Source organism: Equus przewalskii, chromosome 10, assembly GCF_037783145.1.
Source record: "Equus przewalskii isolate Varuska chromosome 10, EquPr2, whole genome shotgun sequence".
In the NCBI taxonomy this organism is placed as follows: Eukaryota; Metazoa; Chordata; class Mammalia; order Perissodactyla; family Equidae; genus Equus; species Equus przewalskii.
Window position 1 is genome coordinate 51,282,342 of NC_091840.1, and position 24,518 is coordinate 51,306,859.

At 39.6% G+C, this 24,518-nt stretch overlaps 1 protein-coding gene across 18 annotated transcripts in view; it reads right to left on the minus strand.

Annotated features, from left to right (window-relative positions):
• MYH10 (myosin heavy chain 10) overlaps positions 1-24,518 on the minus strand; it is a 145,974-nt gene that overhangs the window by 56,996 nt on the left and 64,460 nt on the right. For all 18 annotated transcript variants that reach the window (XM_070563363.1, XM_008532431.2, XM_008532430.2 and 15 more), the window contains 6 exons: positions 22,655-22,753; positions 16,349-16,492; positions 16,008-16,103; positions 9,318-9,436; positions 8,536-8,688; positions 4,246-4,419 (listed from right to left, as the gene is read on the minus strand). In XM_070563363.1, coding sequence (XP_070419464.1) covers positions 4,246-4,419; positions 8,536-8,688; positions 9,318-9,436; positions 16,008-16,103; positions 16,349-16,492; positions 22,655-22,753 — 785 coding nt within the window. The remainder of the gene's footprint in view (positions 1-4,245; positions 4,420-8,535; positions 8,689-9,317; positions 9,437-16,007; positions 16,104-16,348; positions 16,493-22,654; positions 22,754-24,518) is intronic.

Sequence of the window (24,518 nt, forward strand, 5' to 3'; positions counted from 1 at the left end):
AAAATCAGTGGAAAGACTACTTTTTTGGCAGGAAACTGGGGTATACACATGAAAGCTAATGGTCTATTTTATAGTGCTTCTGGGTTATCATTTATTGCCATACGGCAAAGATGCTAAGTTTGTGATGTAAGACTGAATGTACCGATTCTAGGGCATAACTACGAAATCAGCTTTTTGAATAATTCTCTAGGATCAGTTTTCTTCAACTCACGAGGCCTTTATATTCACTGGGGAAGAGCTGGATCTATATAAACACTGCTTAAAAAGTAACCAGAGGTTATAGTTAAATATAAACGAAACAAGTAATAATATGGTCAGAGGAAGGAGGTGGTGAAGCAGAATGCCAGCAGGTAGAAGCTGAGACGCTGCTGCAGAGAACCCCAGCACTGAGACCTTACTCCACGGCTATCTAGTTTGCGGTTCCGCCACCTAAAAGGACATACAAGGTTCAGAGCAGCTAAAAGACGACTATAATCAAAGGCAACGAGGCTTAGGTAACCTTAGAGAAGCAGAGGGTCAGAGTGGCAGATAACTCAATTTACCACATTCATCTGACAACTTTGAGAAATGAAGTTCCATAGTAAGATAAGCGAAACATCCATCTTTCTACCTTAATTTTTACATTTTTAATCCCTTTAATGAAAATATTTCTAAATTCTGAAATAGGATCCCAAATATACTTTCATCTTTTCTAAATGACTCAGTGACAGCGTGATTATGAATACCCATTATTGTGTCTCCTTTTTATTTTTCCTGCTTCATCCTTCAATGTCAAGATCTCTGTTATCACTTCTCCTTTTAATTGGGGATTTCTAAAGAGCTGTCGGTTTGGGAGACTAGGTTTCTGCCTAATGGTCAGAGACAACGTCAGGGGTTTGTAAGCAGCTTTCTGAGCTCAGAGGCTTGCCTACTGCCGCTCCACCCCGAGGGAGGCAGGGGCTGGGTTTGTGAGAGATGAGGTTAAGACTAGCCCAGGACAGGCAGGTGCCACCACAGAGCAGTTTGTTAGGTATTTTCCTTCTGGAAAATATTGTCCTCACTCTCCATTTTGAAAGGACCATCAATGGAATCATTATCCCCTCTCATTCTACATGCTACAGTTAATTTGCTACTATTATAAATTCTTACAGGGTTTAGAAAAATTTGTTTTTTTTAAATCAGATTTTATGTTTCTATGGATAAGTAGAATAAGGTAATCCTAAAGAAGAACAATTGAGGTAACGAGGGAGTCAGCATTAAATCTTGAATTCCCTCCCTCTCTCTCTGAGTTGTCTCAGGCAGGGAATAAAAGAGTACTTTCTAACGTTTTTGGAGAAGAGCCTAGAAGTGCCAGTATAAGAAGTATAGGAAGGAAGGAAGGAGTAAAGGAGAGGGAGAGGTGGGTGGAGAGATGGAGGAAAAAAAGGAAAGAACTCATTCTGTTCATTGACCCTGAGCATCTAGGCATAACTAGTTACTGTGAATCATATCTGCCCCATTCCAACACTTTCTGAACACCCTGGCAAAATAATTTTCCTAAAATACCACTTTCAATGTATTGCTCACCTGCTAATTTCTGTCCGTAAAACGTGGCCCTGGAATGCTCCCTTACTCCTTTCACAACATCCACATTGTGAAACCTTCCGTGACGCTCTCAGCCTACTGTGGACTTTGCCCCTCCCTGATTCAGAGCATCACTTAGACCGGTACCATGTCACCAACGAACTAACCATATATTTGGTTCCATCTTCTGGCTTCAAGATCAGGTCCCTGAGGACCAGGGCCACGCTAACGCTTCCTATTTCCCCATGGCACTCCAATCTTTGCATTTCCAGGCTGTAACTAAGGATTTAATAAATCCTTACTGCCTTGATCTTACACTAATCCAATGATATTTATACTTAACGTTTGCAAACAACTGAGAATATAAACATCAAACTCTTTCTGCTTCACCTATTTTTGCTGTGAGCTAATCATTAAGGCTGAAATGTTTACTTTCCCCTGTCAGTCTCACTTTTAGAGTAAAAGCATCAAGTGAGAGTGAAGAATAACTGGTATATAAAGTATTTTGTTCAAGAGGACAAAGCAAAAGAAATGCAACTGAGTAACAGTGAGCAGAATGTATATTTCTAAGATTCATTTAAGGGTCACAAAACCACCATATTTTAAAACATTCTAAAAATTTTTTTTGAGGAAGATTAGCCCTGAGCTAACATCTGCTGCCAATGCTCTTCTTTTCGCTGAGGAAGACTGGCCCTGAGCTGACATCATGCCCATCTTCCTCTGCTTTCTATGTGGGACGCCTGCCACAGCATGGCTTGACAAGCAGTGCATAGGTCTGCAACCGGGATCCGAACTGGGGAACCCTGGGCCACTGAAGTAGAATGCGCAAACTTAACCGCTGCACCACTGGGCCAGCCCCCTAAAGATATTTTTTAAAAAATAGGGCCGATAATTTTCAACTTGCAAGAGTTTAATAATACAATTATTTTACAACACAATTATTACCACAGACAAAGAGATTGACTTAGCAACTCTTATGGTTTCTCTTCCATCTTAAATTATAAGTACAGGGGGCTGGCCCCGTGGCCGAGTGGTTAAGTTCATGCGCTCTGCTGCAGGCGGCCCAGTGTTTCGTTGGTTCGAATCCTGGGCGCGGACATGGCACTGCTCATCAGACCACGCTGAGGCAGCGTCCCACGTGCCACAACTAGAAGGACCCACAACGAAGAATATACAACTATGTACCGGGGGGCTTTGGGGAGAAAGAGGAAAAAATAAAATCTTAAAAAAAAAAAAAACTATAAGTACAGATACGTAGTCAATACATTCTTAAAACACAGGACTTCCAATGCCATATGGATACATATAAATGAGCATCTCAAACAACAAGCACGTGGTCATCACCAGTACTGACGTGAATATCCATTCCCTTATTTATATAAATTCCCAAACACCTTTTTGGGGCAACAAAGCAGCTAGGAAATATATTCATGTGTTTGCGTATGCCCAAGAGCCAACTGGAAGTTACTGCTTGTATGCCTTGAATGTTACTTCTAAATAACGCCGCAAGGGACAGAGGAGCAGATTCCTCCCAACTACAGGTAATCCGAGAGTTCTGCTCTCAACAAGCAGCTCCAGTGCCGTGAAAGGTAAAATGATCTCTTATGTATGAGCTGAATGAATCTATTACTTCCCTTAAACCCAAATTTGTACTGTGCCAGAACCACATCTCTAATGGGGTGATGTCCTCTAGGTTTCTCCTCTTCCTGATTTGCCACCACTCCTCTGACCGCAGGTGCTGTACCATCCGGGTTCTCTAGACATTAGCCCTCAAACCCCTCCCCACATGGAGAGCACAGGTGGCAGCCAGAGATGGAGGAGCAAGAGAAGGAACTGCTCACAGCCCAGCGCACCCACAGGAGAAACCTCTGACCTGTCGTTAAACCACGCCTACTTATCCAGGAGTAGAACTTCGCGTACGTGACCAATAGCGATGCTCACTTGTGCTTTCGTTTTCCTATATTTTGGTAGTTAGCAAAATAAAATAAGTGAAGCCACCCTCTTGTTGAGCAAGCCAACTGCCAGGGAATACATGGCCAATCATCAACACTTGCTTGAGATCATATGGAGGAGAGTTTCGTAAGTGAATGAGGTATACATGGTTCTATGTATTTCTACATAATACTAAACCAAAAGAAAATAATCTCTCATGCTTTCTAAGATTGCTGTTAAAAATGCATCTGACAAAAAAAAAAACTCTGAAACTTCAAGTTTAAAAAAAATTTGCTGAAATAAAAACATCTTTGTACTTATGAGGATACACTTCAGTTATGTGAAAAATGGGTTTACGTGGCATGTCTTATTATCAGTTAAATGCGCTGTACCTCTGTTGCCTAGGAGGTACGCCAGGTGGAGCCCTACACCCTTTGACAGGTGCTGAGGGCCGAAGGTGACTGCAGCTGTCACTGCCACCGCGGGGTCGCAGTCTGAGAGGAACCAGGGTGCGTTAGCCAACATACTAACATATGCAAGGACAGGAATAACACTGCAAGAGAAGCGAGCTCAAGAACGGTCTTAATGGGACGTGACTTACTTTTTAAGTAAGTATCTTATCAAAGTATCACCTTCCCAGAAAATTTAGATTAGAAAATTATCTTAACACTGATTAGACAGGATGACTTCAGTCTCAGCTTATGCCAAGAAAACACTCAGCACACTGCTTGAAGATGAACTGAAAGCCAAACAGCAAGTCAACACTCTTACGGGTCTCTCTATGAGGTCGATGCAGGGCTGCAGGTCCAGCCCAAAGTCGATGAAGTTCCACTCGATGCCCTCGCGCTGGTACTCCTCCTGCTCCAGGATGAACATGGTGTGGTTGAACAGCTGCTGCAGCTTCTCATTCGTATAGTTGATGCAAAGTTGTTCAAAAGAGTTCAGCTACAAACATTGAAATCGAAAGAATGTGGTTCCAAACACAGGGAGGGGAGAGAAAACGGGAAGAATTAGTCATCTAGTTATCAAAAAATTCATCAAAAATGATTAATTAGGTATCAACTACATTGTTGATTCCATCGAACGACTGTGACTAAACTGAGAGGTCTCCATCAATCTGTCTTTCCCTCTGTCTCACACACACACACACAGACACACACACATACACAATACATGGCCACATCACATTACCGAGCTGCTAAAATGAGAAAAGAATAAACTTACTATGCCAATTGAATCATCTACCAATAAAAGAATTCAATTCTTATTAGTGAATGGTTAGTGAATAGAAATGAAGAAATAAATGAGAGAGGAAAAGAAGAAAAACAGAGACTTGGCAAGGCTGGAAGCAAAGTGGAGCCGGCGCATCTCTGTCAGCTTTGAGGGGTCTGGGGAAGAGATGGGTACTGTCCCATTCTGCTCTCTACTTAGGCTCCAGGCTCCAGAGCAAGCTAAGAGAAAAATAAAACATCTTTACTTCATAGGGTTGTTGTTGAGATCCCAGCCAGGCCTGATACACAAAATGCACTTAATAAGTGGGAGGCTCCAGGTTGCTCTTCAATGCATTTCCTTTTCTTATCAAATTTCAATATCCAAAGTGCTAACCTTAGCCAATATCAAAAGTGTTATTATTGCATTGCTGTCATGAAGTGAACTTGAGCATCTTTTCATATGTTACAGACATTTGTGTCCTTCTCTGTGAATTCTGCCCATTTTTCTATTGTGCTGTTGATGGGATAAATGATGGATGAAGAGGTACAATTTTCTTAAAGCAATCACCTTATATATTTGAAGTACTCAATCTTTTTTCCTGCCACACAAGTAGCATGTGCCCATAAATAACCTCTTTCATTATAAAAAGTGATCTTCAATTAGGGAAGATGTAATCAATCTCCAAGGAACAGAGTTATAGTCTGAAAAAGCTATTCCAATCTTCCACCCCCATGGAGGGGTTATACTCACTCAGCACGAGGTCATACTAGGAGGGCAGGGGCCATCTTTGCCTTGCTCAACACTGTCTTTCTTTCTTTCTTTTGCTTGAGGAAGATTGTTGCTGAGTTAACATTTGTGTCAATCTTCCTCTACTTTGTATGTGGGATGCCTCCATGGCATGGCTTGATGCGCAGTGTACAGGTCCACGCCCGGGATCTGAACCCACGAACCCTGGGCTGCGGAAGCAGGGTGTGCAAACTTAACCTACGCCGATGGGCTGGCCCCTCAACACTGTGCTTCTAGTGAGCCATTAAAGTATTAGCAGACTGCCTCACTGTGCTTATTCATGTTTATGTAGACGGAGTTTGCTCTGCCTTAGGATTACGAGATCTTATTCTCTATTTAGGCTGGGTTATTATGCGTGATGGCATTTTTTTAAAAGATAGATTTCTACTTGTCTTCCACATTTAAGTTACAAATGACTGATTTTTAAATTAGTAGTGAATGATATAAAATTAAAAATGTACACAGTTGCACTGAGAAGTCTCACTCCAATTCCCTACTTGTTCTCCCTATAGTCAACTGTCACCTGTTTCTTGTGATCCTTCCAGAAATATTCTGTGCACTCATAAATGTGTGTGTTATCTTGATTTTTTGTGAGGAAGACTGGCCCTGAGCTAACATCTGTTGCCAATCTTCCTCTTTTTGCTTGAGGAAGATTGTCACTGAGCTAACATCTGTGCCAGTCTTCCTCTATTTTATGTGGGACGCTGCCACAGCATGGCCTGATGAGCAGTGCTAGGTCTGCACCTGAGATCCAAACCTACGAACCCTGGGCCGCCGAAGTGGAGCATGTGAACTTAACCACTACACCACTGGGCCGACCCCTTGGTATTTTTTTTTAGCTTAACAACGTATCTTGGAGTCTTTCCATATCAGTATATAAAGCCACCTCATTGTTTACAATAGGTGCACAGTACTACTGCATGGATATATCATAATTAATTGAACCAATTTCATAACAGTAGACAACATCAATCTCCTAATGGTGGGCATTTAGGCTTTTTCCATTCTTTTCCCATGACAAATAATGCTCAAATAAACGACCTCGCATTTTTAGCATTTACATTTTTCTACTGTCTGTGTCTTCATATATCAAAATCATACTTCTTGAAGATCTATGTTTTACAACTTTTTACATTTTTCTACTCTCTGTGTATTCATATGTCAAAATTATACTTCTTTAAGTTATGTTTTATATCTTTTTATTTTTTTTTGCTGAGGAAGACTTGCCCTGAGCTAATATCTGTGACAATCTTCCTCTACTTTTTATATGTGGGACACCGCCACAGCATGGCTGGTGAGTGGAGTAGGTCCATGCCAGGAATCTGAACCTGTGGGCCTGGGCCACCAAAGCAGAGTGTGTGGAACTTTAACCACTTGGCCATGGGGTTGGGCCCATGTTTTATATCTTTTAACACTCTCTTTCATTTTTTTTCAGAATTTTACTGTCAATTCTTTTTTTTTTTTTTTTTCTTGGTGAGGAGGATTCACCCTGAGCTAACATCCATGCACCAATCTTCTATTTTTTTGTATGTGGGACACGTCCACAGCAAGGCTGATGAGTTCCATGCATGGGATCCAAACCCGCAAACTCGGGCCACCAAAGGACAGTGAGTGGAACTTTAACCACTCGGCCATGGGGCCAGCCCCTATTCGTTATTTCTTATTAATTTATTTTTCAAATTAAATTTCAGAAGAAGATTACCCTAGCCTTCCCCTATCCCTTAAAATTCCTATTCATAGGCTTTAAACAAGTATGTTTAATTTAGAGATAAATTTGGGGAAGATTTACACCTTTATGATGCTGAATTTTCCTGTCCAAGAACAAGGTATGTTTTTTCATTTGTTCAAGTTTTCTCTTGTTTTTCATAGCAGCACTGTAAAGTTGTCTTCAGCTAAATCTTGCCCATTTCTTCTTAAATTTATTCTTAGGCATTTCATCTGTTTTTGTTGCAGTTGGAAACGGGGAGCTTTTCTTTCATTATATCTTCTGATTATTTATAGGAAGGTGACAAATTCTGTGTTCAATGCAATTTGTACCCAGATACTTTTCATGATTTCTCAAGTTATTTACAAATCAATACACATTAAAGCAATCTCTTACAGTGGCAGTGGCCGTTCAGTGGATAAAATTGCTTATACCGGTTAGTTCAGATTTTATGAGGACAGGCATAATTCTAAAGGAGTTCATTTTAAAACAAGACAATTCAATAGTCACTAGCAGCCAAAGTAGCACACTGATCCCAAGAAGTATTTAATTTAGTATTTGTGCCTTACTATATAGTCAGTCTATCAAAAGAGATAGATATAAATTTTTAGGTGACCAAAATTTTTTGCAAAACTATAGCAGATGTGTGCCTACAAACCTCTGATGGATTGATGGTGTTTGGAGAAACCTAGTCAGATTAATAATAAAATAAATTGAAATCCGTCACCAAACCCTCTGGTTATATCTTCAGAACACAGATCATGATCTTTCTGCATTTCTCCATCTCGCACTGCTACTCCTGACTCTGGAGCCAAGCCACCACCGTCTGGCCCCTGGTCTACTACAATGGCCAGTGCCATCCTCAATGTCTCCCTCCTTCTGCTTTGGCCCCATATCACACTTCATGTCTCCATCTCGCCTCTCCCTTGGTTCAGCTCCGTATAGTAACACTGGCTTTCTAACAGTTTCTAACATTTGACAAATTCTCCCCCATATAGGACCACTGGACTTACTCTCATTATGCTGGGCAAACTTAGTGAGGCTGGGGCTTCTCAACCTTCAAGTATGCTTACCTGTCACTGCGGCAGTGATACCTTCCCCGACTAGGCTGTTCAATGTTGGCCTCCCCAAGTTTTTCTATCCGAGCACCTCTTTCACTTCATTATTCACAAATTTGAAAACTTAGTGGTTATTGGCCACTTATTGTTTGACTCTCTACCGGAACGGCAGGGACTGTGCCTGCCTGTCTACTGTGACACCCTGGTGCCTGGCAGTGCAGCGGGTAAGTGGTGAGCCTTAATTATATTTGCTAAAAGAATAAACACAAGGAAGGAAGAGCAGGAGGGAGAGAGACATACCTCAAAAATTTCAAATCCAGCAATATCCAGGATTCCAATGAAAGAAGCTCCTTGACGTTTGGTCCTATCCAAAGCTTTATTGATACGGTGAACGAGCCAGCGAAAGAGCCGCTCATAGGTAGCTTTTGCCAATGCTTCTACTGCAAAGTCTGCCTATAATTAGACAACATCAACCTTTTATTCTGGAAATAATCTCAACAAAGCATTAATAGCTATTATGTGGAGTTTAATGCTCTACAATACTCCAAAAACCTAAAACAGCATTTACTGCTTAATCATGTCTCAATTATACACATCAACAGAGGGTGGTAGCACAATTAAATGAAAACTGGAGATATTTAATTTAAGCGAGGGGTGAAGATGCCCAGTAAAAATAAACTCCTCCCCATGTGCCTGGGCTTCTGTGCAGCATACCCTCCCAGAGTCTTAAAGGCATCCGCCATGAAACGGGTGAGCCTGACGCCCCTATTCTTGGCACTGTGCAGCCCAGACAGGGACAGGGAACAGTGCGCCCCGCTGCTGGACGGGCTCCCAAAGCACACAGCTTTGTCCTCCTGGGTGATCTATCTGCCTGGGGAAAACTCAAGGTGATATTTCAAATTTCCTTTTTAGAAAAAGCTACCTTTAAACATTTCCTGAAAAAGAAAAACTATATACTAAGCTATATTAAGAGGAAAAAGTACTCATTTATTGATTCAGTTTGTTACATGCCAATCAGAAGGTCTTAGGACCACGATTTATCATTGAAACAAACGTGTAATGACAATTAATGTTAAACTTACTTGTTCCTTGGTCTGGGCTTTCTGCACGTAGTCTCGGCCGACCTTGATGCGGGGGGTGAGTATAGCCCGAGTAAACTCCATCACATTCATCCCAAGAAGATGGCAGAGCTTCTGTGCAACTAGAGTGTAAAAGTCTCCTAAATACGCGACTTCTACCTATGCTCTAGTCACAATGTATTCAACAAACACTTGAAAAACCTTAGTAATCATTAAATTACATTAAGTAATAAATGAAATAAAATTCTACAAGTTTTAGGTCTGATGAAAAATACCTTCAAGTTTTCAAATTAATAACACTCATCCTTAGGCTACAAGAGACAGGTTAGTCAGCAATTACTTATTCTGGGTAGTTTAATGCAAGTTACTGAGTCTTAGAACCCAAAGATAATGCGCAGAATGAGAAAAATGGTACTTAAAATAGTTTAAATCATCATGTTACCAAGATAACTGCTTGGGCTCATATAATGATCCTAATTATGTTTTAGTAAGCAAGAAATCTAAAGATTTTTAAAAAGCAATTATTTGATTACTTGGCTAACATAAAGCACTCAATAAATAGCTGCTAATTTTATTATTGTTGATTCCCATGTGCATGAGGGCACCTATTTCACGAGACGTTCATTGTCTAATATCAGTAAGGTCCAACAAGGATACAAATTATCATATTCATTTTTGATTGTTAAAATAACTATACAACTCTATAAGGGTAAGCACATTTTGAATTACAATAGAATTAAAACCTACTCAAGTTCTTATTTCAGAGACCTGCATCCTACCACCCTGATCTGGCTCATCCCTGGCCATCTCCCCAGAGCCCTGTGCGGGCAGGGCGGGCCAGCCCCAGGGAGCAAGCGCTTCCTTTGCTTTGTGACTCTTCTCATTGTCTTCTGCCAACTGCTCTGCCTCAACCGCTGGGTCCTGGCTCCTTTCAGTTGATGTATGTATGTACTCATGTGTGTATGTATTGGATGAAAAGTTGACAAATAAGTACAAAAAGCAAATTGCCCATATTCCTTTGCTTTGTATCATGATCCACATCATTTTAGCAGCTAAAAAAATATACTTCATAGTGTGGTTATATCGTGGTTTACTTCATTGCATTGGATATTTTAAGGTGGCTCCCATTTTTTTGCCATTAAATTGTTGAGGCATACATCTTTTTGCACGATGCATGTTCTGCCTGCCTCTTACTCCCCTTCCCGAGAATCTCCATCTACTTCAAAGGGCCAGGCTTAGTTAAAAAGTTCGAGGAGTAAAACGAAACACAATCATTAATTAAAGTCTAGGAAATAGAAAACTTGCTGCCCAGCTAGGCCAGGGCAAGCACAACTTTGGCTTTATGATGCTATTATAAAGAAATGTGCCTCCATGTTTAAACAGACGTATCAGAACTTATTTATCTTATGGGAAGCTGGCCCCTTGGGTGGCTGAACACTCACTGCAGGGCTGAAAAGTGCTGCTCAAGGAAGGATAAACAGAAACCAACAAGATTGAGTTCATAGAAGGTGTGGGTGGAAACAGGGCAGAAAGAAAGGAGGAATGGGAACAGGGCAGAAGAAAGGAGGAATAGGAACAGGGCAGAAGAGATGGGGTGAGTGGAACAAAATGGAAGAGAAGTATACATTTTTCTGTAGTTCTGACTTTTAGAATCATGTATATTTTTCATATACTTAAAAAATAAACAAAATAAAAAAGGATGGCAGTGGAGGGAGGACCCAAAATGCAACACAAACAGAAATAAATGAAGCCACCTGCATTACAAATGAATAACACAGCCACATGAAGGCAGGAGGAGGTAAGAGTAACACGGTATTTTGACCATATACTCTAAGGCCAAAGAACCATTCACAGATGCTATACACTAATCAGCAGCTCTGTTTTCCAGAGGGCTATGGATTAGTAACTCTGAAGCTATTCTAGGGTATTCTAGGATTGAACAAATATGCAAATATACTGCAGATAATGAGAGCTCGATTTCTCACTGTCAGAGAAGGGAGTTTCAAATGGAGAAAAGGAGATGGCTACAATGAACCAAAGAGTGTTGGATCAAAATTGGAGGTATCAGTAGAAATCCACAGTTTTTAATATATATACACAGAAATAGAAATAGGAGTGTGTGAGTACCTGTGTGTGTGTATGCACGTTTCCTTGCTCTGTCCTCTGAGAGGAGTTAGAGACAATGAGACCCTAGTACCACTGAGCACAAGCAGCACCCAGATATTGGTTTCTGAATACCATTCTTCAATACGAAGAAACTCCAGAGAATAGGCCAATTCCAGGGCTGGGGCAGGGAAAATACAAAATGACTCTGGAACATTTTATGGTGCCACAAAGTAAGCAATTTCTGGGGCCGGCTTGGTGGTAAAGTGGTTAAGGTCAGGTGCTTCGCTTCGGCAGCCCGGGGTTTGTGGGTTTGGATCCCGGGCGTGGACGTACACAACACTCATCAAGCCATGCTGTGGTGTCATCCCACAGCCAAAACAAAGGAAGATTGGCACAGATGTTAGCTTAGGGCCAATCTTCCTCACCAAAAAAAGAACCAAAAAAGTAAGAAATTGCTACGGAAAAAAAAAGTGATGGAGGGGCTGGCCCCGTGGCCGAGTGGTTAAGTTCGCGCGCTCCGCTGCAGGCGGCCCAGTGTTTCGTTGGTTCGAATCCTGGGCGCGGACATGGCACTGCTCATCAAACCACGCTGAGGCAGCGTCCCACATACCACAACTAGAAGAACCCACAACGAAGAATACACAACTATGTACCGGGGGGCTTTGGGGAGAAAAAGGAAAAAATAAAATCTTAAAAAAAAAAAAAAAAAAAAAAAAAGTGATGGAGTCATGTCAAAATAACCCAGGAGCTAACCTGAAGGGTCTCCCAGCATCTAATAGCCAAATCAAGGACAAAAACAAATAATGAAAGAATGGATTACAAACCCATAGAATAAATAAGAGTCCACGTGTCTGCACTGATATAAATAAATAAATGAATGAATGAAAAAGTGAAAGCTCTTCCCTACAGCAGAATTCCAGGGAATAAATATAAGAAGTGATGTAAATAGAAAATCAACACTTGACAAACACCACAAGCAACACTTGTTTCAGGTAAGAATCATCAATGGACACTGAAACTAGTAACTGAAAGAGTCTGATGAGAAACGGGATATTTCCTTAGTCTTAAAGTGCTTCCCTCCCTCCCCCAAATATTTATTACAAAGGGAAAAACAGGGATCTGACAGAGGAGTAATCTGGCAGACACCACCTTAACCAAGTGATTGGAGTAACATCTCCAATAATGAGACAAATTGACACGATAAGCCTCCTGATAGGATGTACCAAGGACACATCATTTCTGTGATATTCTTACCAAAATGCATAACCTGAATTCTGTGAGAGGGAAACTTCAGACAAACCCAATTGAGGGGCATTTTCCAAAATAACTAGTCAGTACTGTTCAAAAATGTCAAGGCCATGAAAGACAAAGAAAGAGTTGAGGCACTGTTCCAGATTAAAGGAAACTAAGGAGCCATCAAAATCAAATGCAATGTGTGACCCTTGATCAGAAAAGTGGGAGAAAGTGGGAGAGTTGACAGCATTTGAACAGGACTGTAGAAGAGACAGTGGCTCACACTGTCTGTGCAGAAGAGAGAACAGCATCCATGTTAACTTCCTGCTTTTGACCATCAGATCAAGCAGTTAAGCAAGTATTAGCAGCTGGGGGATGTGACTGAAGGATACACGGGAATTTCTGTAGTAATTCTTGCGATTTTTTTCGAACTTTGGAAAAAATTTTGATACCAATTTTTAAAAACATGACGCTCACAAGACATTGGGAGTTCATCTTGAGCGACTGCCTCATAATGACTTTAAAAGCTACCAGGAAAATGAATTCCCTTATTTTATAATTCTGTCACATTTTCCACTTCTAAGCCTTATTACCCTCTTGTTTGCCATTTATGTTTGGGGGAAAAAAGTCAAATTCAATATAAAAGAGAATAATCTGTCAATTTATCTCTGAAGGCAATTCTGCAAGTCCTCTAAAGGAGGAGTGTTTAAATGTCCCAGCATTACTGGAAAACTGGCCCACTCATCCTGCTGAGTCTGACTGCACCCCGTGGTCATTTAACGTCTGTCCTCTGATCGCCTGCACATTGGTGGTTAGATCTGGCGGTCTGTTTGTTGGTTTTTATTTTTGTTATTGAAGCAGGAATAATGACCCTAATCTCTCAATTCTCATTTGCTGTGTTTGTGATTTCTTTTAGGATTTTATCAAGTTTCAAACTGTCTTATGTCCGAAAGCGCAATAACTAAAAAGTGCTCTTCCTTAGTTTCACTATTGTGTATGAGAAATTTCTGTGACCAGACATAATTTTCTCTTCAGAATTTGTGGTGCCTCTGGTACTACCAGTTAATAGCTGTTTGCTATGTTTATCTCATTATTTCATCTCCACGGGGGAAAAATGGAGTGTGCAGGGATCGATATGTTAACAAAGGTAATTTGTTTCAAACTATAGTAGTATGGGCCAAATCTCTGTTTTAAAATGCCATTTTGGCACCAACATGTAAAAATGCATGGAAAATTATTGTATAATAAAATATTAATAACCTGATGAAATAAGCCAGTCACAAAAGAAATACTGTATTGATTCCACTTACATGAGGTACCTAGAGTGGTCAAACTCATAGAAACAAAGAAGAATGGTGGTCCCAAAGAAGAGGGTGATATGGGGAGTAGATTAATGGGTACAGAGTTTCAGTTTGCAAGACGAAGCGTTCTAGAGACTGGATGCATGATAATATGAACATACATTACTGAACTGTACACTTACAATGGTTAAAATGGTAAATTTTATGTTATGTGCGTTTTACCACAATTGAAAAACTTTTAAAATATTAATAACCTGAAAAACTCAGGTAAGAGATAGAAAGTTGTAATATGACTAATTCTAAAAAAACTCCAAATGTATATGCCCACTTCAAGCCCTTATCTTGATCCTGAGTCAAGCATCAGACTGAAATATATTCAAATGAAACGTCTGAGATTTGCTTCAAAATAATCCAGAGAAAGGGAAGTGGGAGGTGGTATAAACGAAACAAGACGGGCTGTGAGCTGGTGCTTGTCTCAGCCAGGTGACAAGAATGAGGGAGTTCCCTTCACTCTTCTCTCTTGTATACGTTTAAATTTTACTGGAATTAAAAAGTAAAAACTCTTACACACTGCAACATGAACAACTGTTAACTACTATTACCTAATAAAGGTAATAATTTGAGAAAAATTATTTATAGACAGTTGTAATTTTTTAAATCCTCTCAGAAAGATTTATTTTACTTCCATTATTGTTGATGTAATTAATAGGAACGAAGCAATGACACTAAGCCATTTTAGTTGTTTTTTTAAGCAATTGTTTTGTAAATGGACTAGGAAGGAAGGAAAGAAAAAAAAGAAAGAGAAAGAAAGGAAAGAAGGAAAAGAATAGAGAAAGAAAAAGGGGGGAACCCTCGGCATTATGAGGTATTTTCAGACTTTCAGGAAAATTTTCAAATGCCATATTCTATAAAATCATACGAAAAAGTAACAAATCAAGGGCATTAAAAAAGAAGGAAAAACAAAACCAACCATTATAAGCTAAGAGTTACTTTTAAAATAAGAATTAGAAAACACATCATATTATAGTCCTAAAAGTGGAAGCACATTTGCCTGCCCCGGCTTTCAGAAGAGCGACTTGATCCTCTGCTATCTAGGGGTCATTTTAAGATTTCAAAGCAAAGCTGTATACTAATCCATGCCTTGCTCTAAATCTTAAATTGCTTGATTTTAAGTCTTATTTAACCATGTGAAAGCTACATGGAGGAAGTAGGCCCAAACGTCAATTAAACTGCTTTGACTGCATGAAATATGTAACTGTCCTGGAAATCCAAAACTCTAAGATGCAAAGGCTCGGTCGGAAATGGTGACGATGAGGCATCAGGACAGAGACAGTCCTTAAAAGGGTTCCACAGAACTGACTGGTTAAGAAGCCTCAAATTGGTTACATACAAGGACTCTTTCCAGGGCAGATAATGTGATTTACGTCAGCCTTCACTGTCCATGGTGGATGTGGATGCTCATGGGAAGCAAGACAACATAGTCAGTAACCGAGCATCCTAGTCAATATGGAGATTTCCCAATTTTCTTTTTATCTCTAGACCATCAGACGCAGACTTCACAAGGCCTGCAAATACATTTTTTTGGTTCACAAACTTTTGTTCCTGACCAGTGTAAATTTAACTCCATTTTCAACATTTAAAAGCTGGAAGATTTCATACTAAAATCTAGATTTCTTTGAAAAATCAATTATATTTGGCAACAGTGGGCCTATATTCCTGGCAAGGTAAAAACCGACTGGAACTCAGCAGGTGCAGCTCCCTTTCCGAGGAGCTGTGTGGTCTCTGCAGCTTGTGTCCCCATCGTCCCCCAAGACCTAACATCTCCCAAAGCTACAGCAGAGTCTCCACCGCCACTGTCCGTCCCACCCCTTGCTCTCTTCCCTCACTGATGGAACAGACTGGCCCTATGCAGGCACACAGGGCTGCCACCCTGCTCCGCAGAGTCTCGCGGACACATGCCAGCAGTGCTTCTACGCCTGCACAGGAACATGTTCCTGGGGAACACTGCAGCAAACTGTCTAAATAGAAATAAAACTAACGCTCATCATTTTACCTGTATTTTCTGGCATGGAAGCTTGATCGGTATTTCGCTCCTTTTTGAAAGAAATATTTCCAAACTGCAGCACTGAAGACACTACTTTAAGCATTGCTTTATATTGTAATAAAAAGAAAAAAATTGATTAAAATATTGCATTAAAATGTAGCAGAGACAAATTCTGATTTATTTTGTGCCAAATTTTAGTTAAACAAAACTTTTCAGTAGGATATGTTTCAAGATTTCATAAAATTACAGGCAGTTCTCATCCGTTCCTCAATCATTTTCTAGTTTAGGTTATTTACCCCCAATTTATGTGTCTTATGAAAGTATCAGAATCTTAGACAAATCACACATACACAGAATCTCTTCGTGAGAGAAGCCCATTATATGCATCGCTTCCATTGTCTCCTGAAAGTTATCTTTGTCTTGCTGTCCCGGAATAGGAATATAGCCATTGGAGAGAAATCTGTAGTTATTAAATCCTTCAAGGAGCAAATCAGCTAAAAGAAAATATAAAGGAATACAATTTAATGAAAAGCACATCCACATTCAAATTGGACTGATATCGCAGAAGAGCAGCAGCTCGTCATCCAATCCATAACCATTACATACTTTTTATTTCTTTTTATATTCATGTTAAATATACAAACATATAGTTTCCCATTATCTGTATCAATGAAGGAAAATGATGACGTAAACCACAAAAATCTCAACAGGAGTTTTTTGGCACAGTGGTTTGCACAATATTATATTTGAAATTAGATAGCTGGAAAATCATGTTAATCTTCCAGATAACTAAACTTCATTGTTTTCACATTTAAATATTTTAGCCATCTTTTGAGGGAAAGCTTTTAAACTCATATTCTATATTCCTATCTTGGCAAGTACTTTATAGCAAACACTACAAAGTTGATATGAAGACTAAATGGACACAGACAAAGACCCAGACGTAGAAAGTGTAGCGTAGGGATCAGGCAAGTCCTGAGCCTAGCCAGCGCCCGGAAACCCTCTCTCCAAGCCAGTTTGTTTAGCGGTAAATTTGCCTTTGAGAGTGACGTGCAACACATAATAGCATGGCAGAATGTTACAATGGACACGCCCATTGACTACTCGTACTTTAGGGGCCATGAGTTAGAACAGAACTTACTCTTTTGAGAAATGTGCTCTTGAGAGCAGAAGGATGTTTTTCAGGAGTGATCAAAACTGATAATATCCCTGCAAGAGACATCCTCACGTGCTGCCAGCTTTCTCTGTCACTGGCTCTCCTGCAGAGAAGTTTTGCTGAGCACCCCATCCCTTAATTCTCAACTACATTTCATGTTATTTCGACTGGGAATTGCCCGCTTTCTTTTCCCATCTCCTTCTTTTAACACTTTTATTTATTTTTTTTTGATTCATCACTACTTCAGTGATTGCCGGTCTGAAAGCCTGAGAGTTTTCTCCTCTTCACATTACCTACTGTATAATCTTGAATTATAGCCTCTCATTGGCAATTACTCTATTTATTTGTTGCTTATTTCTTTTCCCTGCAGGTCTTTCTCTAATTAATTCAATGCTGTCAGAGATGTCTGTGGTTAGCAAAAGTCTATACCCCAGATGAAAACAAATATTACTGTGTTTTATGTGTCTATTGTGCTATCTAGATAATATATATACTAATTACACAGAAGCAGCATTGACTTTGAGATGCAGAAGAAATCAGAAAGTTGTGCATTTTCTCCTCTCCCTCATGTATTCTGACCTAGCAGATTCTGACTCAGAACAGAGGTACTTTTCACCCTGTCCAAGTCTCAATTTCCAGTCTTTGTGATTCATGACCAAATAAATAAACAAAATCCACAAACACTGTTTCTAGTACTAGTGCAAGCATAACATATATTCAGTTGTAAATCTAGGAATAAACATATTTATTCAGCTTAATTTTATCAAGTAAATTTATTTTTTATTACTTTGATATTTATAAACATTGAAACAATTTGAATAAAAATGTGTCACTTGTCTTCTAATTTAAAATTATTTTAAAAGAAAAGAAATAAAGGTACAAAAGATAACACTACTCAAATACCTGCTACTTAAAATAAAGTAGTTATTGTACATAGAGCAACTATTAACAAATCTAAAAGGAGATATTAACAGCAACACAATAATAGTAGGAGACCTGAACACCCAACTTACATCAATGGATAGATCATCCAGACAGAAAGCCAACAAAGAAATAGTAGAATTAAACAAAAAACTAGACCAGTTGTACTTAACAGATATATATATAAGAACGCTCCATCCAAAAACAACAGAAAACACATTCTTCTCAAGTACAAATGGAACATTCTCAAAGATAGACAATATGCTGGGAAATAAGGCAAGCCTCAATAAATTTAAGAAGCTTGAAATCATATCCAGCATCTTTTCCGACCATAATGCTATGAAACTAGAAATTGACTACAAGAAAAAAGCTGGGAAAGTGACAAATATGTGGAGACAAACAACATGCTACTGAACAATGAATGGGTCATTGAAGAAATTAAACAAGTTATCAAAAAATATCCGGAGATGGGCTGGCTGGGTGGGGTTGTGGTTAAGTTCGCATGCTCTGCTTTGGCAGCCCAGGATTAGTGGGTTTGATCCTGGGCACGGATCTACACACTGCTCATCAAGCCATGCTGTGGCAGCATCCCATATACAGAATAGAGGAAGACTGGCACAGATGTTACCTCAGGGACAATCCTCCTCAAGCAAAAACAGGAAGACTGGCAACGGATGTTAGCTCAAGGTCAATTTTCCTCACAAAAAAATTTTTTTTAAAAGTTAATTTAAAAAAAATCTGGAGACAAATGAAAATGAAAATACACCATACCAACTCATATGGGATGCAGCAAAAGTGGTCCTAAGAGGGAAATTCAGAGCAATACAGGCCCACGTTAAAGAACAAGAAAAATCTCAAACAAGCAATCTTAAACCACACCTAACAAGAACTAGAAAAAGAAGAAGAAACAGCCCAAAGTCAGCAGAAGGAGGGAAATAATAAAAATTAGAGCAGAAATAAAAGAAATAGAAACCAAAATAAACAGTAGAAAGGATCAATGAAACTAAGAGCTGGCTCTTTGAGAAGATAAAATTGACAAATCCCTAGCCAGACTCACTAAGAAAAAAAGAAAGAAGGCTCAAATAAATAAAATTAGAAATGAAAGAGGAGAAATTACAACAGATACCACAGAAATACAAAGGATTATAAGAAAATACTATGAAAAACTATATGCCAACAAATTGGACAACCTAGAAGAAACGGATAAATTCTTAGACTCATACAACCTCCCCAAACTGAATCAAGAAGAAATAGAGAGTCTGAACAGACCAATCACAAGTAAAGAGATTGAAACCACAAAGAAGAATCTCCTAAAAAATAAAAGTGGCTCCAGATGGCTTCTCTGGAGAATTCTACCAAACATTCAAAGAAGACTTAATACCTATCCTTCTCAAACTACTCCAAAAAAATCAAAGAAGATGGAACACTTCCTAACACATTTCACATGGCCAACATCACCCTGATCCCAAAGCCAGACAAGGAGAACACAAAGAAGGAAAATTATAGGCCGATATCGCTGATGAACATAGACGCAAAAATCCTCAACAAAATATTGGCAAACCGAATATAGCAGTACATTAAAAGGATCGTACACCATGATCAAGTGGGATTTCTACCAGGGATGCAGGGATGGTTCAACATCTGCAAATCAATCAATGTGATACACACCACATTAACAAAATGAGGAATAAAAACCACATGATTATCTTAATAGATGCAGAGAAAGCATTTGACAAGCTCCAACATCGCTTATGATAAAAATTCTCAATAAAATGGGTATAGAAGGAAAGTACCTCAATATAATGAAGGCCTTATATGACAAACCCACATCATACTCAACAGGGAAAAGCTGAAAGCCATCCCTCTAGGAACAGGAACAAGACAAGGATGCCCACTCTCACCACTCTTTTTTTTTTTGAGGAAGATTAGCCCTAAGCTAACATCTGCTGCCAATCCTCCTCTTTTTGCTGAGGAAGACTGGCCCTGAGCTAACATCCATGCCCATTTTCCTCTACTTTATATGTGGGACGTCTACCACAGCATGGCTTGACAAGCGGTGCCACGTCCGCACCCGGGATCTGAACCGGTGAACCCCGGGCCACTGAAGCGGAACATGTGCACTTAATTGCTAAGTCACTGGGCCAGCCCCTCACCACTCTTATTCAACATAGTACTGGAGGTTTTGGCCAGAGCAATTAGGCAAGAAAAAGAAATAAAGGGTACCCAAATTGGCAATAAAGAAGTGAAACTCTCACTGTTTGCAGATGACATGATTTTATATATAGAAAACCCTAAAGAATCCACTGGAAAACTATTAGAACTATAGCAAAGTTACAGGGTACAAAATCAACTTACAAAAATCCGTGGCATTTCTATACTCTAATAATGAAATAACAGAAAGAGAACTCAAGAATACAATTCCATTTACAATCACAAAAAAAGAATAAAATATCTATGAATAAATTTAAGCAAGGAGATGGAGGAAGACCTATACAATGAAAACTTATAAGATATTACTGTAAGCAATCGGTGATGACACAAAGAAATGGAAAGATATTCCATGCACATGGATTGGAAGAATAAACAAGTTAAAATATCCATACTACCTAGAGCTATCTACAGATCCAATGCAATCCCAATCAGAATCCCAATGAGATTCTTCACAGAAAGAGAACAAAGAATCCTAAAATTCATATGGGGCAGCGAAAGACCCTGAATAGCCAAAGCAATCCTGAGAAAAAGGAACAAAGCTGGAGGCATCACAGTTCCTGACTTCAAAATATACTACAAAGCTATAGTAATCAAAACAGCACGGTCCTGGTACAAAAACAGACACACAGATTAACAGAACAAAATTGAAAGCTGAGAAATAAAACCACACATCTATGGACAGCTAATCTTCAACAAAGGAGCCAAGAACATACAATGGAGAAAGCAAAGTCTCTTCAGTAAATGGTGTTGGGAAAACTGGACAGCCACATGCAAGAGAATGAAAGTAGACCATTATCTTCCACCATACACAAAAATTAACTCAAAATGGATTAAAGACTTGAAGCTAAGACGTGAAAACATAAAACTCCTAGAAGAATATATAGGCAGTACACTCTTTGACATCTTAGAAGGTTCTTTTTGAATATCATGTCTACTAAGGCAAGGGAAGCAAAAGAAAAAATAAACAAATAGGACTTCATCACACTACAGAGCTTCTGCAAGGCAAAGGAAATCAGAAACAAAACAAAAAGATAACCCACCAACTAGGAGAAAATATTTGCACATCATATATCTGACAAGGGGTTAATCTCCAAAATATATAAAGAACTCACACAACTCAACAACAAAAAAACAAACAATCTGATCAAAAAATGGGCAAAAGGGGGCTGGCCCCGTGGCCGAGTGGTTAAGTTCGCGCGCTCCGCTGCAGGCGGCCCAGTGTTTCGTTAGTTCGAATCCTGGGCGCGGACATGGCACTGCTCATCAGACCACGCTGAGGCAGCGTCCCACATGCCACAACTAGAAGAACCCACAATGAAGAATACACAACTATGTACCGGGGGGCTTTGGGGAGAAAAAGGAAAAAAATAAAATCTTAAAAAAAAAAATGGGCAGAGGATCTGAACAGGCATTTTTCAAAAGAAGATATACAGATGGCCAATAGGGACATGAAAAGATGTTCAACATCACTAATCATCAGGGAAATGCAAATCAAACTACACTGAGATATCACCTTATATCCATTACAATGGCTATAATTACCAAGACAAAAAATAACAAATGTTGGAGAGGATGTGGAGAAAAGGGAACCCTTATACACTGCTGGTGGGAATGCAAACTGGTGCAGCCACTATGGAAAACAGTATGGAGATTTCTCAAAAAATTAAAAATAGAACTACCATATGACCCAGCTATGCCACTACTGGGTATTTATCCAAAGAAGTTGAAATCAACAATTCAAAGAGACTTATCCACCCCTATGTTCACTGCAGCATTATTCACAATAGCCAAGACGTGGAAGCAACCCAAGAGCCCATCGACTGATGAATGGATAAAGATGTGGTGTATACATATACAATGGAATACTACTCAGGCATAAAAAAAGACAAAATTGTCCCATTCACAACAACATGGATGGACCTTGAGGGTGTTATGTCAGGTGAAATAAGCTAGATAGAGAAAGATAAACACCATATGATTTCACTCATATGTGGAAGATAAACTAACACATGGACAATGAAAACAGATTAGTGGTTACCAGAGAGGAAGGGGGTTGAGGGGTGGGCATAAGGGGTAAAGAGGCACATTTATATGGTGACTGACAAATAATAATGCACAACTGAAATTTCACAATGTTATAAACTATTATGACCTCAACAAAATAAAATAAAATAAATAATAAAAACAAAGTCCTTATTCCATGGCTTAGAAGTTCATTTTCATTTTCTCGATTTAACCAGCTAGAATTTTGGTTTGTGTGTATAAAACCACTGTTTCCCAAAACTGTTATCTCTGTTTCTCAAAATAAATTTAATATTAAAAAAGATATTCAAATGAATATAAAACAGTAAAAATCTTTGTAACTTACACTTTAGATGTTCTCCTGCTCCAGATAACAACTGGTAGAAGATATGAAAAGTACGCTCATCTTTTGCTTGACGCACAGCACGAGATTTTTCCAGAAGGTCTGAGCAAAGGGTTAAGGGTTAAATTGAAAAGGTGGTCCTCTTGCAGTGTCTATACAAACAATTCATAAACCGTTTTCTGTCTCTGATATATATCAACTATCCTGCAATGAACCATTCTAAAAGACTGAACTTTGTAAGTGGAAAAAGAAAATACATGCAATTTATGTTTCTCACTAATCTTCTAGAATCTCTAGACTGGGAGGGAACTTAAAGATCAGAGTGTGGGGCTGGCCTGGTGGCCCAGCGGTTAAGTTTGCCTGTTCCGCTTCTCAGTGGCCCGGGGTTTGCTGGTTCAGATCCCGGGTACGGACATGGCACTGCTTGGCAAAAGCCATGCTGTGGTAGGCGTCACACATATAAAGTAGAGGAAGATGGGCACGGATGTTAGCTCAGGGCCAGTCTTCCTCAGCAAAAAGAGGATTGGCAGTAGTTAGCTCAGGGCTAATCTTCCTCAGAAAAAAAATAGATCAGAGTGCTTCCCTCACCCCACTCCACTTCACCCTACCCCTAATTTGGCTTACATTCAAAGAACACAGCTCTCTATACAAAGAACTGTAAGAAGCTATAAAAAATGAAGCAGCATTGTTTAAGGCAGGAAAAGCCTTATACTATCAGAACTGTTATTACAATTTTACAAATAAGGAAACCAACGCACAAAGAATTAGTCAAAATGGTATGGGTAATAAGTGGCAAAGCTAGGAATCCAAACTTGGTTGGACTCCAAAATGTACGTGCTTAGTCACTGTACTACCCACGAGGGCCTCCCTCTCTTGAAAGCCGCCTTCTCTTGCTAGCCACCTTACATTCATCACCTCACACAAAATTTCCAAATAATGCCTTGAGATAGCTACTACCAGATTCACCACCGCCTTTCCTTCCCTGCTCTGGAGAACCGCTGCCGCCGGTACCTAGACCCTGCTGCCACCTACCCCGCCTGTGCTTCCCACAGAGCAAGCAGCCCGGCCTCCAACCAGCTCCTGCATTTCAGAGCAATGCACATCCGCCTGTGTACTCAGGGTACGGATCTGAGGCCTATTTGAGCTCTCCGTCCCCCGTGCCTTGATGCTCCTGCTGTGTCTCTGGGTCGACAGTCACACTGGGCTCTCACAGAATCTCAGATTCACTGCTGTGGAAGATGATCGCCTCTTCTGCAGCAAACCCTCCCTGGGGCTGCCAAAGTGAATTAATTCTGTGCCATACAGCCTCCATTTTAAATCAGACTATCTCAAACATATCCTCCACATTTGGAGAAAAACACATTCATATGAATTATGCTGTAACAGACCAATATGAAGTAACTCTACATCTAGTCCCCTGCCATTTTTAAGCACTTCTTGTGTTGTCTGGCTCTGAGTATAATTAGAAACACAAAATGCAGTTCTGAATGAACAGGAAAATTTTGATCTATCCCTCACCTGAGGGGTAGAAACAATGTATTTCTATCACTGGAGATTATTCTAGCAAGTAATCAGAGAATTGCCAATTGTATCCTTCCTATTCAGGATCATTTCTATTTTATTATCTCCTTAATCAAATTAATTATATACCTATCATTTCTTAAGGCCATTCTATGTATTTGACTTCTTTTTTCTCTAGTTTTATTCTGCTTAACACTAACTGAAATTACTGTAACTCTGTACTTTTAGAAGGCTTGTTTCAATGGGTACATGCTCACCCCACCAATATCAGAAGCGAATGGTAAAAAACGGGCTAACAAAAACTGAAGAGCAGTTCAACATGACAGTTTTCACTTAAACGTCCTTA